This window comes from Molothrus aeneus, unplaced genomic scaffold (genome assembly GCF_037042795.1).
Source record: "Molothrus aeneus isolate 106 unplaced genomic scaffold, BPBGC_Maene_1.0 scaffold_70, whole genome shotgun sequence".
NCBI lineage: Eukaryota > Metazoa > Chordata > Aves > Passeriformes > Icteridae > Molothrus > Molothrus aeneus.
Window position 1 is genome coordinate 156,034 of NW_027099222.1, and position 16,531 is coordinate 172,564.

Consider the following 16,531-nt stretch of genomic DNA (forward strand, 5'->3'; position numbering starts at 1 on the left):
TGTCCCCAGGAGTGTCCCAGGGGTGTCCCCACTGTCCCCTCTCTCCCAGGGGTGTCCCCGAGGTGTCCCTTTTGTCCTGGCGATGTCCAGGTGTCCCCAGGGGTGTCCCCAGGGGATCTGGGAGTGTCCCCAGGGTGTCCCCTCTGTTGCTGGGGGTGTCTGGGTGTCCCCAGGGTGTCCCAGGAGTGTCCCCAGGGTATCTGAGAGTGTCCCCAGGGCTGTCCCCTCGGTGTCCCCTCGGTGTCCCCCCCTCCCCCCCCTCCCCCGGTCATACCTCGGACTCGAGGCTGGAGAAGTGGGCGGAGCCTCTGCGGGCCCCCAGCGGCTCCGCCCCCCCGCGCCCCCCCCCGCAGCTGTGGTGTGGGGGGGGTGGGGGAGGGGAGGGAGCCCCCCCTCGGGGGGAGGGGCCATGGGGGGGATGGGGGGGGTGATGGGGGTGGGGGTGGTGATGGGGGGAGGGTCCCCAGAGCCCCCCCCCACCCCAGAGCCCCCCCCAGGCCCCTCCCCCCCCCCACGCGCTCAGGTCCTCGAGGCTGCGCGAGGCCGGGGGGGGGCGGCGCGCGCAGGGGGGGCCGTGCCGGCGATGGGGCGGGGGGAGGGGCGCCCCCCAAAACCCTCCCCAGGGACCCCCCCCCCAATACCCGGAATGGTGGTGGGGGGCTGGGGGGGGTCCCCATCCCTGCCCCTCCCCCCCCCAGTCCCGGAGCCGCTCGGCCGAGCAGCTGCGGCAGCGGGGGGGAGGGGCGCGTAGTGCGGGGGGGGAGGAGGGGGGGGGGACCCCAAAAACTCCAGGCTGCCCCACCCCCCCCCCCCAGGCCCGTAACCCCCCCAGGGACCCCCTCCCCCCCCCGCCCCCCCAATTTCTCGGCCGACCAGCAGCGCCCCGGGGGGGGGTGCGGGGGGAGGGGTCCCCGCTCTCGGCCCCCCCGCACGGTGCAGAAATAGGGGGGGAGGGGCAGGGGGGGGAGGGGGTGGGGGTGGGGCGGGGAGCACCAGCACGGGGGGTGGTGCGGGGGGGGCGGGGGGGTCTGCGGGGGCGGGGGAGGGGCGGGGGGGGGAGGGGCGGGCTCGCACCCCTCCGAGTCCGAGTCGGAGATGTCGGGGTACAGCGCGGGGGGCGGGGCCAGGTGGGGGGGGCCGTGCCCCCCCCGGCACAGGTGAGGGTGGGGGCGGGGCCTCAGCAGGGGCTGAGCCTCGGGGTCCCCTCCCCCCCCCCCAGCCCGGGGGGGCCGGCGCGGGGCGGGGGGCGCGGGGGGGCTCCGCTCGTCCTCGTAGCTCAGGCGCGCGTACGCGAACGGGGGCTCGGGCTCGTCCCGGGGCCCCCCCCCCGAAGCCCCGGCCCCCCCCGCTCCGAGGGGCTCGTAGTGCCCGCGGGGGGGGGCGCGGCGCGGCCAGGGGGGGGTGAAGGGGTCCGGGGGGGTCGAGGGGGGGTAGCGGGGGGGGGGAGGGGAGCGGGACCCCCCCCCGGCCCGGCCGAGGCCCTGGGGCTCGATGGGGCCGTAGAAGCGATGGAAGGAATCGGGGGGGCCCCCCCGGCGCGAGGAAGGGGGGGGGAGGGGGCGCCAGCGCTCGGGGGGGGGGCGGCGGTCGCGGGGGGGGGTGGGGGTGGGGAGGGAGGGGGGCGTGGGGGGAGGGGCGGGCGCGCAGGGGGCGCGGAGGGCGTGGGGGGGGGGCGTGGGGGGCTCCTCGGCGCTGCAGCAGCTGTACATGCCCTGGGGGGGGAGGGGACACTGAGGGGACATGGGGACATTGGGGGGGGGGGGGGGGCAGTGGGTGTCCCCACCCTGTGCCCTGATGTCCCCCAATGTCCCCGTGTCCCCTCCGTGAAGCTCTGTGTCCCACCACTGTCCCCAATGTCCCCACATTGCCCCCCAGGTCCCCACGCCCCCAGTGTCCCCCAATCCCCCCCATATCCCCAATGTTCCTGATGTCCCCAATGTCCCCAAGTCCTCAATCCCCCCAGTGTCCCCACGTCCCCCCAATGTCCCCAATCCCCACAATCCCCCCGATGTCCCCAATGTCCCAAACACCCCCAATGTCCCCAGTGCCCCCAATGTTCCCAATGTTCCCAGTGTCCCCCATGCCCTGCATATCCCCAATGTCCCCAAGCCCCCCAATGTCCCCTCATATCCCCAATATTCCCAATGTCCCCAATGCCCCCAATGTCCCCAACGCCCCCAATGTCCCTGATGTCCCCAATGTCCCCAATGCCCCTCTAGTCCCCCCAATGCCCCAATGTCCCCCATGCACCCCAATGCCCCCAATGTCCCCAATGTCCCCCATGCACCCCATATCCCCAATGTCCCCAATGTCCCCAATCCCCCAATCTCCCCAGTGTCCCCAATGCCCCCAATGCCCCCAATGTCCCCAATGTCCCCCATGCACCCCATATCCCCAATATCCCAATGTCCCCAGTCCCCCCGATGTCCCCAATGTCCCCGATGTCCCCGTACCCTGCTGATGGCCAGCAGGCAGCGCAGCCGCCCAGGTGTGCCCAGGTGCCTCAGTTTCCAGTGCACCAGGTGCTCCCAGGCGAACACGAGCAGGCTCAGCCCCATGGCCACCAGCAGCATGTAGAACACCCCGGCCATGTTGTCGATGTCCAGCTTGCTGCTCATCACCTCCAGCTTCTCCTGGTGGCAGATCCCCGACAGCCAGAGCCGCTCCAGCATCTCGATCTCGTCTGGGGTGGGGCAGGCACGGGGGTCAGGGGGGCATGGGGGGGCATCTCGGGGGGGGTTTGGGGGCGTTTCAGGGGGTTTGGGGGCATCTTGGAGGGGTTTGGGGACGTTTCAGGGGGGTTAGGAGGCATCTCAGGGGGTTTGGAGGCATCTTGAGGGGTTTGGGATAATCTCAGAGGTGTTTGGGGGCATCTCAGGGGGGTTTGGAGGAACTCTTTGGGTCTTAGAGGGGTTCCCAGAGCTCCTAGAGAAGTTTCTTGGGGGTTTGAAGGCATCGTGGGGCGTTTGGGGGCATCTCAGAGGGGTTTGGGGGCATCTTGCAGGGGTTTGGGGGCATTTCAGGGGGGTTTGAGGGCATCTCAAGCGGGTTTAGTGTCATCTTGGGGGCTTTGAAGGTCATCCTGCTGGGATTAGGGGGTGGCTTTAGGGCTTGGGGGTCATCTCAGGGGGTTTGGGGACATCTGGGGGGCTTTGAAGGCCATCTTGGAGGGTTTGAGGGTCATCTTAGGAGGTTGAGGGGTCGTTTTAAGGTGTTGGAAGGTCCAAAACCCCTCCAGGACACCCAAATCCCCCCCAAACCCACCGTCCCCCAGGAGCTGGAGCAGGGCCAGGTCCACGGGGCGTTTCCAGCGGGATCCCCTCTGCAGGGCGATGCCGTAGGGACCCCAAATCCCCCAAAACCACCCCAAAAACGCCCTAAAGACCCCCCAAATCCCCCCAAACCCACCGTCCCCCAGGAGCTGGAGCAGGGCCAGGTCCACGGGGCGTTTCCAGCGGGATCCCCTCTGCAGGGCGATGCCGTAGCCGGTGGAGGCAAAGACCTTCCCCGAGCCGATGGTGACGAGCTTGCAGCCCTCCTCCTTGCGGGCCATGTAGTTCAGCACGGCCGCGTCGTAGATGAAGGCGTCCAGCTTGCTGCGGGGCACGCCCACCGGCCTAAGCCACGCCCACTGCGCGGAGACCCCGCCCACAGCACATAGAGCCCGCCCACGGCATCACCTGTGCACTAAACCTGGCGCCCTATGCCCCGCCCACAGCCTGCAGGCCACGCCCATGCACACCAGGCTCCGCCCATGGCCGCTAAACCTTGCCCACAGCCTCACCTGTGCACTAAGCCCCGCCCACAGGACTTGCCACGGTGACATCAATCCCCACAAACCCCGCCCATCACCTACAGGCCACGCCTACATCCTCTAAACCACGCCCTGTTAGTTAAGCCCCACCCACAGGTGGTTAACCTGTATTCAAACCACGCCCACAGAGACACACCCATTGCATAAATTATACAAAGCCACGCCCATTCACAATCAGGCTCTGCCCACTCCAATAAATCCCCACCCCTTAAGCCCCTCCCCTTCATCCAAGGCCCCTCCTCTATTTGGTTCTGTCCATCCTATGTCACGCCCACGCCAAACCACGCCCATCTATCACAAACCCCTCCCCCTCCCAGGCTCCTCCCATCCCAGACCACGCCCCCAGACCCTGCCTCATTTCTCCCCTCTACCCCATTATTTCCTCCATTTTTAACCCCATTTTCTCCCCTTTCCCCCATTCCCCCCCTTTTCCCCTATTATTTCTCCATTTCCCCCATTTCCCCCCATTTTTCCCCCATTATTTACCCCCTGTACCCCATTTTCCCCCCATTTCCCCTCATTTTTCCACATTTCCCCCATTTTCCCCATTTCTCCCCCATTTACCCCCATTTTCCCCAATTTCTCCCCATTCCCCCATTCTTCCCCCGTACCCCATTTTTCCCCTGTTATTCCCCCCCAAACCCCATTTCCCCCCATTTCCCCCCATTTCTCCCCCATTTTTCCCCATTTCTTCCATTTCTCCCCCATTTCCCCCCCATTTTTCCCCCATTTCTTCCCATTTCCCCCCATTTCCCCCCATTTCTCCCCCATTTTTCCCATTTCCCCCGGTTTTTACCCCGTTTTGAGGTGCTGCAGCGCGTCCTCCACGCCGCGCTGGTTGTAGCGCACCATGTAGCTGTGCATGGCCGGGTAATTGCTGCGGATGTTCTTCTCCGTGGAGCCGTTGGGCACCGTCCCGAACTTCAGAGGGGGGTACTGCTCCTGGGGCCGCTGGAACTGCACCCCAAAAACACCAAAAACCACCTCAGAAACCCCAAAAATCCATGGGAACACTCAACAACACACTTGGGTCAAGAGGGACCCAAAAGCACCACCATGAACTTCAGAGGGGGGTGCTGCTCCCGGGGCCGCTGGAACTGCACCCCAAAAACCCAAAAAAATCACATCAGGAACCCCAAAAATCACATCAGAAACCCCAAAATTCACTTCAGAAACCCCAAAAATCCGTGGGAACGGGCAAAAAACCACCTGGGCCACCAAATGCCCAAAAGTGACAACAAGTGACCCTCCTGGTGTCCCCTCAATGTCCCCCCAGTGTCTCTCTGATGTCCCCCCAGTGTCTCCCCAGTGTCCCCTGCTGTCCCCTGCTGTCCCCTCCTGATGTCCCCCTGGTCTGCCCCCAGTGTCCCCCTGGTTTCCTCTCGATGTCCCCCTGGTCTCCCCGCCATGTCCCTGTGGTGTCCCACCTGATATCCCCCCAATGTCCTCTCGGTGTCCCCCTGGTTTTCCCCACAATGTCCCCTCAGTGTCCCCACAATGTCCCCTTGGTGTCCCCACAATGTCTCCCTGGTATCCCCCAGTGTCCCCCTGGTGTCCCCACAATGTCCTCCTGGTCTCCCCCTGACGTCTCCTTGATGTCCCCCTGGTTTCCCCACTGTGTCCCTGTGGTGTCCCCCCAGTGTCCTCACAGTGTCCCCCATGGTGTCCCCCCGATGTCCCCATGGTGTCCCCCCGATGTCACCTCAATGCCCTCCTGATGTCCCCCCTGATGTCCCCCCGGTGTCCCCTTGTGTCACCTTGCGGTCGCTGAGGCCGGACACGGTGTCCACGTACTCCTCCTGGATCATGAATGCCGCCAGGTTGGCCGTGTAGCTGGCGAGGAAGATGACGGCGAAGAAGGCCCAGACCAGCACCATGATCTTGCTGGTGGTGCCCTTGGGGTTCTCCACCGGCACCGAGTTGTTGAACACCAGCGCCCACAGCAGCCAGATGGACTTGCCGATGGTGAAGGTGGAGCCACCCGCACCTGGGGGGACAGGGGACACGGGGACAGGGTCACCTGGGGTCACCTGGGGTCACCTGGGGACACCATGGGGACACAAAGGGACAGGGGACACCATGGGGGACAAGAGCAGCCAGATGGACACGCCGATGGTGAAGGTGGAGCCACCCGCGCCTGGGGGGACAGGGGACATGGGGACAGGGTCACCTGGGGTCACACAGAGTCACCAAGGGACAGGGGACACCATGGGGACACACAGGGACAGGGGACACCATGGGGGACACCAACACCAAGAGCAGCCAGATGGACACGCCAATGGTGAAGGTGGAGCCACCCGCGCCTGGGGGGACAGGGGACACGGGGACAGGGTCACCTGGGGTCACCTGGGGACAAGGCACACCATGGGGTCAACACAGGTGACACCAACAGCAGCCAGATGGATTTGTCACTGATGAACGTGGAGCTCCCCAGTCCTGGGGGACACTGAGGGGTCACCTGGGGACACTGAGGGGTCACCTGGGGACACCAGGGGGTGGCACAGGGAGAGAGGGACACTGGGAGGGTCACAAGGGGACACGAGGGGACCCCATCAATGCCCAGAGCAGCCAATGGATTCATCACTGGTGAACGTGGAGCTCCCCAGTCCTGGGGGACACCTGGGGACACTGAGGGACACCTGGGGGTGACACAGGGACAGGGGGACACTCACGCTGGCCGCTGGCCAGGCTCCGGTTGTAGCCCACGGGGCTGAAGTACTCGAAGATGAAGACGGTGACGGCCACCACGGTGAGACACATGACGAACATCATCACCCACACGGCCGGGCTGTACGGCTCTGAGGGGACATCGGGGACATGAGGGGACATCAGGGGACACCAGGGGACATGGGGGACATCAGGGGGCATGAGGACATTGGGGACATGGGGACACATGGTGAGACACATGACGAACATCATCACCCACACGGCCGGGCTGTACGGCTCTGAGGGGACATTGGGGACATGAGGGGACATCGGGGACATGGAGGGACATGGGGACACATGGTGAGACACATGAGGAACACCATCACCCACACGGCCGGGCTGTACGGCTCTGAGGGGACATCGGGGACATTGGGGACATCAGGGGACACCAGGGGACATGGGGGACATCAGGGGACATCGGGGACATGGAGGGACATGGAGAGACGTGGGGACACACGGTGAGACACATGAGGAACATCATCACCCACACGGCCGGGCTGTACGGCTCTGAGGGGACATTGGGGACATCAGGGGACATTGGGGACATGGGGGGGATCCCAATTGGGGTTTGTGGGTCCCACTTGGGTTTTGGGGTTCCCAGTTGAGTTTTGAGGGATCCCAGTTGGGTTCCGATAGATCCCATTTGGGTTTGGGGGATCCCAGTTGGGTTTGGGAGATCCCAGTTTGGTTCTGATGGATCCCAGCTGGGTTTTACAGATCCCAGTTGGGTTTTGAGGGATCTCAGTTGGGTTTTGGGGGATCCCAGTTGGGTTCTGATAGATCCCAATTGGGTTTTGCAGATCCCAGTTGGGATCTGTGGATCCCAGTTGGGTTTGGGGGATCCCGGTTGGGATTGGGGGATCCCAGTTGGGATTTTGGGGTACCCAATCAGGATTTGGGGTTTTTGGGGTACCCAGGAAGGCGGAGGGGGACACGGTGCCGTTGCTCCTGGACACCATCACGCTGATGCCGGTTGGGTTTGGGGGATCCCAGTTGGGATTTTGGAGATCCCAGTTGGGTTCTGCAGATCCCAATTGGGATTTTGGAGATCCTAACCAGGATTTGGGGTTTTTGGGGTCTCTTTGGGGTTTTTGGGGTACCCAGGAAGGCGGAGGGGGACACGGTGCCGTTGCTCCTGGACACCATCACGCTGATGCCGGTCTCCACGAAGGGCACGGAGAAGTCGATGATCTCGGAGCGCTCCTCGTTGATGGTCAAGGAGCCGATGGCCATGTCCGCGCGCCGGTAAAACACCTGGGCGGGGCAGGGCGTGGTCAGGGGGCGTGGCCGGAGGGGCGTGGTCAGGTGAGACATTTTTGGATCCCCTAAGCCCTCCCCATCCCCCTCTTGGTTGCCCTCCCTGGGGGTCTCTCCCCAGCCCCAATAACCACGGGGTGTCCATGGTGGGTTTGGGGTATTTTGGGGTACAAAGGGATATTTTTGGGGTGCAGAGGGGTATTTTTGGGTTACATGGAGGTGTTTTTGGGGTCCCACCTCCCTTCTTGACCCTCCCTGGGGGTCTCTCCCCACCCCCCATCCCCAAAGGGTATCCATGGTGGGTTCTGGGGTATTTTTGGGGTTCAGAGGGGTATTTTTGGGGTACATGGAGGTGTTTTTGGGGCACAGAGGGATATTTTTGGGGTACATGGAGGTGTTTTGGGGGTCCCACCTCCCCCCATGCCCTCCTTGACCCTCCCTGGGGGTCTCTCTCCATCCCCTTTGCCACAGGGTATCCATGATGGGTTTGGGGTATTTTGGGGGTACAGAGGGGTATTTTTGGGGCACAGGGAGGTGTTTTTGGGGTCCCACCTCGCCCACCATGCCGTTCCAGACGCCGTCGATCTTCTTGCCGTGCTTGCCGTTGGTGACCAGGTACAGGTCGTAGGTGAAGCCCAGGGCCCGCGCCAGGCGCTTCAGGATGTCGATGCAGAAACCTTTGCAGCACTTCTTCTCAAAGGGCGGGGGGCTGCAGGGGACCCCAAAAGTGGTGGGGACACCCCCAGGGTCTTGGGGACACCCCCAGGGTCTTGGGGACACCCTCAGGGTGGTGGGGACACCCCCAGAATGAGGACAACCCCATGGCAGTAGGAACAAACCCAGGGTGCTGGGGACAGCCCCAAGGTCCTGGGGTCACCCCCGGGGTCTTGGGGACACCACCAAGGTGGTGGGGACACCCCTGGGATGGTGGGGACTTCTCTAAAATGGTGGGGACACCCCCAAGGTCATGGGGACACCCCCAGACTGCCGGGGACACCCCCAGGGTCCTGGAGACAGCGCCAGAGTCTTGGGGACACCCCCAAAGTGGTGGGGACACCCTCAGGGTGTTGGGGACACCACCAGAGTCTTGGGGACATTCCCAGGGTCCTGGGGACACCCCCAAAGTGGTGGGGACACCCTCAGGATCTTGGGGACACCCCCAAAGTGGTGGGGAGACCCCCAAGGAGGTGGGGACACCCTCAGGATCTTGGGGACACCCCCAGACTGCTGGGGACACCCTCAGGGTCTTGGGGACACCCCCAAAGTGGTGGGGAGACCCCCAAGGTGGTGGGGACACCCTCAGGATCTTGGGGACACCCCCAGACTGCTGGGGACACCCTCAGGGTCTTGGGGACACCCCCAAAGTGGTGGGGACACCCCCAAGGTGGTTGGGACAACCCTCAGGGTCTTGGGGACACCCCCAGGTGTCCCCCAGGTGTCCCCGCGGTGTCCCCACCTGGCGGTGCGGTTGAGCTGGCGCCGGCAGGGCACGGAGTCGCGGATGCAGGTGCCGGTGGCGGGGTCGGTGTTCTCCACGATGACAAAGGGACGTTCCTCCAGCGTGGCCACCGTCAGGTGCCGCCCATCCTCCACGGGCTGCAGGAACCGCCCGTAGCGCGACCACACCGGGTACTTGAGCCTCAGCACCTGCTGCTCCCAGCTGCCCACCTGGAGGGGACATTTGGGGACACGTGGGGACAAGGCCAAGGTGTCACCATTGACAGTGTGACCACACCGGGTACTTGAGCCTCAGCACCTGCTGCTCCCAGCTGCCCACCTGGGGACATTTGGGGACACGTGGGGACAGGTGGGGACACGTAGGGACAGGTGGGGACAAGGCCAAGGTGTCACCATTGACAGTGTGACCACCCCGGGTACTTGAGCCTCAGCACCTGCTGCTCCCAGCTGCCCACCTGGGGACATTTGGGGACATGTGGGGACACTTGGGGACACCCGGAGGGTGACAGGAAAAGGTGTCACTATGATGGGATGTCACCACCTACAATGCAACCACCTACAGTGTGACCACACCGGGTACTTGAGCCTCAGCACCTGCTGCTCCCAGCTGCCCACCTGGAGGGGACATTTGGGGACATGTGGGGACACGTGGGGACACCCAGAGAGTGACAGGCCAAGGTGTCACCATGATGGGATGTCACCACAGAAAGGGTCACTGCTAGGGACAATGACGGTGGGTAACAGGCAGAGGAAATGTCACCGTGCCAGGGTGTCACCTTGTGGACAATGTCACCATGGTAGGGAAATGGTGGGGGACAGGCCAAGGTGTCACCATGGTGTCACCATGATGTCACCATGGCAAGGTGTCACTGCCAGGGACAATGACAGGGTCTCCTCAGTAGGCAACAGGCAGAGGAAATGTCACCGTGCCAGAGTGTCACCTTTGGGGACAATGATGCCATCACCATGGTAGGGAAATGGTGAGGAAGAGGACAAGGTGTCACCATGATGGGACATTCCTGCTGGGGACAATGACAGGATCACCTTGGTGGGACCCCAGCCAAGGTGTCACCGTGGCAGGGCAGGAGGCTGAGCCGTGTCCCCGTCACTGCCAGGTGTCACCGTCACTGCCCAGGTGTCACCGCCACCCCCGCGTGCCATGTTGTTGCTGTGACAACACAGCGTGACAGTGGCGTGAGGGGCGGGACAGTGAAGAGCAGATGGCACCAAGCCCTGGGGACGCTGTGGTGGCATTGTCACCATGCCTGGAACTCCAACACTGAGCAGACGGGCGCCCTGGGGACATCCCTGTCCCCAAGGTGACACTCACCACCTCCCAGGTGCGCTCCTTGTTGAGGGAGATGACGACCAGCGAGGGGTTCACCAGGTACCCGTCCTCGTTGAAGGAGAAATCCTTCTGTCCCCACGTGATGTTCATGAAGTACCTGCCCAACATGACCCAAGAGTGTCTGGGGTCACCTGGATGTCCCCAACACGACCCCAAGTGTGTTTAGGGTCACCTGAATGTCTCCAACCCAACCCTGAGCGTGTCTAGGGTCACCTGAATGTCCCCAAATGGATCTAGAGCCACCCAACTGTCCCCAACCCAACCAAACCCCAGTCACAACCACGTCTTAGGTCATCCAACTGTCCCCAACCCAACTGTTCCCAACCATGTCTAGAGCCATCTGAATGTCCCCAACCCAACTGTCCCCAGCCTAATCCCAGCCATGTTTAGAGCCATCTAAATGTCCCCAACCCAACTGTCCCCAACCCAATTGTCCCCAACCCAACTGTCCCCAACCCAACCCCAACCATGTCTAGAACCATGTCTAGAACCATGTCTAGAGCCACCTGAATGTCCCCAAACCAACTGTCCCCAACCATCTCCAGAGCCACCTGAATGACCCCAACCCAACTGTCCCCAAACATGTCTAGAGCCACCTGAATGTCCCAAATCCAGCTGTCCCCAACCCAACTGTCCCCAGCCTAACCCCAATCACATCTAGAGCCACCACTACCCTCCCACCACCCCAACCCACCTGCCACCCCACCCCAGCAGCGCCACCCCCTTCCACCAGCACCAGCTATGCAGGTTGTCGTTGATCTGGGTGACGTTGGGCATGCGGCAGTCGTTGTTGAACTGTCCCCAACCCAACCCCAGCCCAGCTGCCACCCCCCCAGCAGTGCCACCCCGCCCGGGCAGCAGCACCTGTGCAGGTTGTCGTTGATCTGGGTGACGTTGGGCATGCGGCAGTCGTTGTTGAACTGTCCCCAACCCAACCCCAGCCCAGCTGCCACCCCCCCAGCAGTGCCACCCCGCCCGGGCAGTGCCACCCCGCCCGGGCAGCAGCACCTGTGCAGGTTGTCGTTGATCTGGGTGACGTTGGGAGCGCGGCAGTCGTTGTTGAACTCGGGGATGAAGCCGTAGTCGCGCAGCAGCGCCTCGGCGCCCTTGGCCACGATGGCCACGCCGTTGTGCACGCGGTGCTGCAGGTCGTCGCGCCAGCCGGCCGACAGCACGGCGAACAGCCCGGCGGGCACGTGCTCGGGCAGCTGCTCGCTTCCCCCCAGGTTGGTGCCCACCACGAACCAGATGTAGCCGGGCCCGGTGAGGCCGGCGTCGCGCGCGGCGCGGAACACGGCCTCGGCCTCGTCGCGCGAGCAGTAGAGCAGCCGGATCTGCGCCGAGACCTCGCGCAGCTGCCGGCGCGTCCGGGCGCCCTCGGGGTCGTCGGTGAGGTTCAGGGTGACCACGCCGCGGTGCTCCCAGCCGATGAAGCTGCTGTCGGTCAGCACCTCCACGTAGTCCACAAAGTCCTCGTAGCCCGGCAGCAGCGTGGTGACCACGGCGAAGGCCGTCCAGTCGTACTCCTCCAGCACCTCGAAGATCACCTGGAGCTGCTGCTCCGTGGAGGAGCCCAGCTGCAGGAAGGTGGAGCCCTTCTCCTGTGGGCGTGGCAGGGTGGGGGACACAGGGTGGGGACAGTCACGTTGGGGACAGTTGGGTCACGCCAGACGTGGTTGGGGTTGGGGACAGTTGGGTTGAGGATGGTCGGGTGGGGCTGGAAGGTGGTTGGGGACAGCTGGGTGGATCTGCAGGGATGTTTGGGTGACACTGGACACGGTTGGGGCCTGGGGACAGTTGGGTTGGGGACAGTCACGTTGGGGACAGTTGGGTCACACCAGGGTTAGGGACAGTTGGGTTGAGGATGGTCGGGTGGGGCTTGAATGTGTTTGGGGTTTGGGGACCAGGGAGTTGGGGACAGCTAGGTGGATCTGCAGGGATGTTTGGGTGACACTGGACACAGCTGTGGCTTGGGGACAGTTGGGCTGGGGACAGTCACGTTGGGGACAGCTGGGTCACACCAGACGTGGTTGGGGTTAGGGACAGTTGAGGGTTGAGGATGATCAGGTGTTGGGGTTTGGGGACCACGGGGTTGGGGACAGTTGGGTGGATCTACACCTGGTTGGGGATGTTTGGGTGACACTGGACACGGTTGGGGCCTGGGAACAGTCGGGTTGGGGACATTCAGGTGGCTCTAGACACGGCTGGGGTTAGTATGGGGACAGCTGGGTGACAGAAGACATGGCTGGGGTTGTATTGGGTGGCTCTGGACACAGCTGGGGACAGTTGGGTGCCCCTAGACAGGGCTGGGGACATTCAGGTGGCTCTAGACACGGTTGGGGTTGGGCTGGGGACAGCTGGGTGACACAAGACATGGCTGGGGTTGTATTGGGTGGCTCTGGACACAGCTGGGGACAGTTGGGTGCCCCTAGACATGGTTGGGGTTGGGTTGGGGACAGCTGGGTGACACAAGACATGGCTGGGGTTGTGTTGGGTGGCTCTGGACACAGCTGGGGACAGTTGGGTGCCCCTAGACAGGGCTGGGGTTGCCGACAGTTGGGTTGAGCACAGCTGATTGCTTCCAGCTCCATCTGGGGACCCTCGGCTGTCCCTAAACCCACTCGGGGTCACCTCGGGGGGCGTCACCTTGGGCGTGAGGACGATGGCGGAGCCGCCGTTGACGCCGATGATGGGCACGGAGGTCTGGGCCGAGATGAAGTCCAGGATCTGCGCCACGGCCTCGGAGCGCGTGTCGTCCTCGAAGACGACGCCGTGGATGCGCAGCGAGCTCAGCACGTCGCACAGCCGCACGATCAGGCTGCGCGGGTTGGTGTCGTTCAGCACCACCCCCACGGGGTTCACGTCCAAGGAGAAGTTCCGGAAGGTTCCGGGCGCCAGGCGGGGCCCGGCGGGGCCGTAGGAGGCTCCGCTCAGGATCACGGCCACGTTGAGCGTCCGGCGCGGCGCCGCCGGCGGCTCCAGGAAGGGGCTGGCGCAGGCCAGGGCCAGGGCGAGCAGCATCCTGCCGGCGGGGACGGGGAGCGGGACCACCGGGGGGCTCATGGTGCCACCACCGCTGCGCCCTGAGGGGACACCAGTACCCACCAGTGAGCACCAGTGACCAGCAGTGAGCACCAGTGACCACCAGTAACCACCAGTGAGCACCAGTAACCAGCAGTGAGCACCTGTACCCACCAGTAACCACTGGTGACCACCAGTAACCACCAGTGAGCACCAGTAACCACCAGTGAGCATCTGTACCCACCAGTGACCACCAGTAACCACCAGTAACCACCAGTGAGCACCAGTGACCAGCAGTGAGCACCTGTACCCACCAGTGCTCACCAGTAACCACCAGTGAACACCTGTACTCACCAGTAACCACCGGTAACCACCAGTGACCACCAGTAACCACCAGTGAGCACCAGTAACCAGCAGTGAGCACCTGTACCCACCAGTAACCACTGGTGACCACCAGTAACCACCAGTGAGCACCAGTAACCACCAGTGAGCATCTGTACCCACCAGTGACCACCAGTAACCACCAGTAACCACCAGTGAGCACCAGTGACCAGCAGTGAGCACCTGTACCCACCAGTGCTCACCAGTAACCACCAGTGAACACCTGTACTCACCAGTAACCACCGGTAACCACCAGTGACCACCAGTAACCAGCAGTGACCAACAGTAACCACCAGTGCTCACCGGTAACCACCAGTGAGCACCAGTAACCAGCAGTGAGCACCAGTGACCAGCAGTGAGCACCAGTGACCAGCAGTGACCACCAGTAACCACCAGTGCTCACCAGTGACCACCAGTAACCACCAGTGACCACCAGTAATGTCCCAGCAACAGGGAATCCGACATGGAGATATCAGTGCCCACCAGTGACCACCAGTGCCCAGCAGGAACCACCAGTGACCCCATCAGTGACCACCAGTGACCACCAGTGACCCCATCAGTGCCCACCAGTGCCCACCAGGGCCAGGGCGAGCAGCATCCTGCCAGCAGGGACAGGCACAGGGACCGGGGGGCTCATGGTGCCACCACCGCTGTGCCCTGAGGGGACACCATGGGGACAGGGTCACCAGTGTCTACCAGTGCCCACCAGTGCCCACCAGTGCCCACCGGTGACCACCAGTCACCACCAATGACCACCAGTCACCACCAGTAAACACCAGTGCCTACCAGTGCCCACCAGTAACCTCCCAGCACCAGGAGATCAGACATGGTGATATCAGTGCCCACCAGTAACCACCAGTGACCCCCCAGCAGCAGGGGAGGGGGGAAATGGTGATAATTGTGCCCACCAGTAACCCACCAGTGCCCACCAGTAACCACCAGCAACAGAAGAGGGTCAGGCATGGAGATATTGGTGCCTACCAGTAACCACCAGTGCCCACCAGTACCCACCAGTAACCTCCCAGCAGCAGGGGAGGGTCAGACACGGAGATATCAGTGCCCACCAGTGCCCACCAGTGCCCACCAGTAACCCCAGTAACAGCCCAGCACAAAACCCAGTCACTGTCCCCAAAGCAGCAGGGACAAACCCCCCTCGCTGTCCCCAGGATGGGGACACACACACACAAATCTGTCACCGTCCCCAAAACACTGGGGACAAACCCCCGTCACCGTCCCCATGGCAATGAGGTGACAAACTGCTTTGTCCCCAAAGCAGCGGGGACAAACTTGTGTCACTGTCCCCACAGCGGTGGGGTGACAGACCTGTGCTGGTGGGTGACAAACTCCTGTCACTGTCCCCAAAACAGCAGGTGACAAACCTCTGTCACTGTCCCCAAAACAGGGGGACAAAGCCCTGTCACTGTGCCCAAAACAGCAGGTGACAAACCTCTGTCACTGTCCCCAAAACAGCGGGGGACAAACCCACGCCATTGTCCCCAAAACAGTGGGGACAACGCTGTGCTGGTTGGTGACAAATCCCTGTCACTGTCCCCCAAACAGCAGGAACAAACCTGTGCCAGCAGGTGACAAACCCCTGTCACTGTCACCAAAACAACGGGGACAAAGCCCTGTCACCGTCCCCAAACCAGCAGGAACAAACCGGTGCCAGCGGGTGACAAACCTGTGTCATTGTCCCCAGAACAGCAGGGACAAACCCGTGCCAGGAGGTGACAAACTCCTGTCACCATCATCCCAAAAAGCAGCAGGAGGGTGACAAACCCCTGTCCCCATCCCCACACCAGCGAGGACAAACTGTCCCCGTGCCAGAGGGGGACACAACCCCCCGTGTCATTGTCCCCACACCCCCCCTGTGTCATTGTCCCCACACCCCCCGTGTCATTGTCCCCACAGCCCCTGTGTCATTGTCCCCACAGCCCCCGTGTCATTGTCCCCACAGCCCCTGTGTCATTGTCCCCACACCCCCCGTGTCATTGTCCCCACGCCGGCAGCAGACAAAGCTGTGTCACCGTCCCCGTGACGACAGGGTGACAATTCAATGTCCTCACCCCCCTCCGTGTCCCCCCCAGGTGCCACCGGCTGTGTCCCCCTCCTGTTCCCTCCGTGTCCCCAGCCCCGGTGCCACCCCCTGTGTCCCCTCCGTGTCCCCTCCGGGTCCTACCTGGCCCAAGCTCCTCTCGGGGGGGCTCTGCCTCATCTCGGCCGGGGGGGACAACACGGAGAGGACACTGGGGGGGGGGTTGGGGACACTGGGGGGGTTGGGGACACACACGGGGGGGGTTGGGTTGGTGGCAGCACCTGGGGGAGGAGGGGACAGTGAGGGGGGGGAGGTCCAGCCCTTCTATCCCCCCCTGATCCTCCACTCAAAAAAGCCCAAAATGTCCCCAAAATGTCCCCAAAATGTCGGATCCCCCCCGCCCCCAGCTCTCAACTCCCATCCCAGTTTACCCAGTTGGTTCATCCTGGGCCCCCCAGGCCATTTCCAGTTCACCCAGTTGGATCCCAGTACCCCCAGTGCCACTCTGACA

At 63.2% G+C, this 16,531-nt stretch overlaps 1 protein-coding gene across 1 annotated transcript; it reads right to left on the reverse strand.

Moving 5' to 3' along the window:
• Positions 1-268: 268 nt before the first annotated feature.
• GRIN2D (glutamate ionotropic receptor NMDA type subunit 2D) lies at positions 269-16,228 on the reverse strand. Its single transcript, XM_066571471.1, has 14 exons — positions 16,165-16,228; positions 13,230-13,666; positions 11,592-12,184; positions 10,566-10,680; positions 9,234-9,445; positions 8,330-8,486; positions 7,621-7,774; positions 6,487-6,612; positions 5,572-5,801; positions 4,611-4,771; positions 3,409-3,596; positions 2,454-2,683; positions 874-1,712; positions 269-353 (listed from the first exon to the last, which is right to left on the reverse strand). Exons 2-14 carry the CDS (start codon positions 13,644-13,646, stop codon positions 269-271), a joined length of 3,507 nt encoding a protein of 1,168 aa, XP_066427568.1. The 5' UTR covers positions 13,647-13,666; positions 16,165-16,228.
• Positions 16,229-16,531: the final 303 nt, after the last annotated feature.

Coding starts and splice junctions, on each gene's coding strand:
- GRIN2D (XM_066571471.1), bottom strand. CDS start 13,646: ATGAGCCCCCCGGTGGTCCCGCTCCCCGTCCCCGCCGGCAGGATGCTG. Junction 5,802..6,486: donor GAGCCTGGCCAGCGGCCAGC/GTGAGTGTCCCC, acceptor CTGTCCCCCCAG/GTGCGGGTGGCTCCACCTTC. Junction 354..873: donor CCCCCCCCGGGGCGCTGCTG/GTCGGCCGAGAA, acceptor CCCACACCACAG/CTGCGGGGGGGGGCGCGGGG.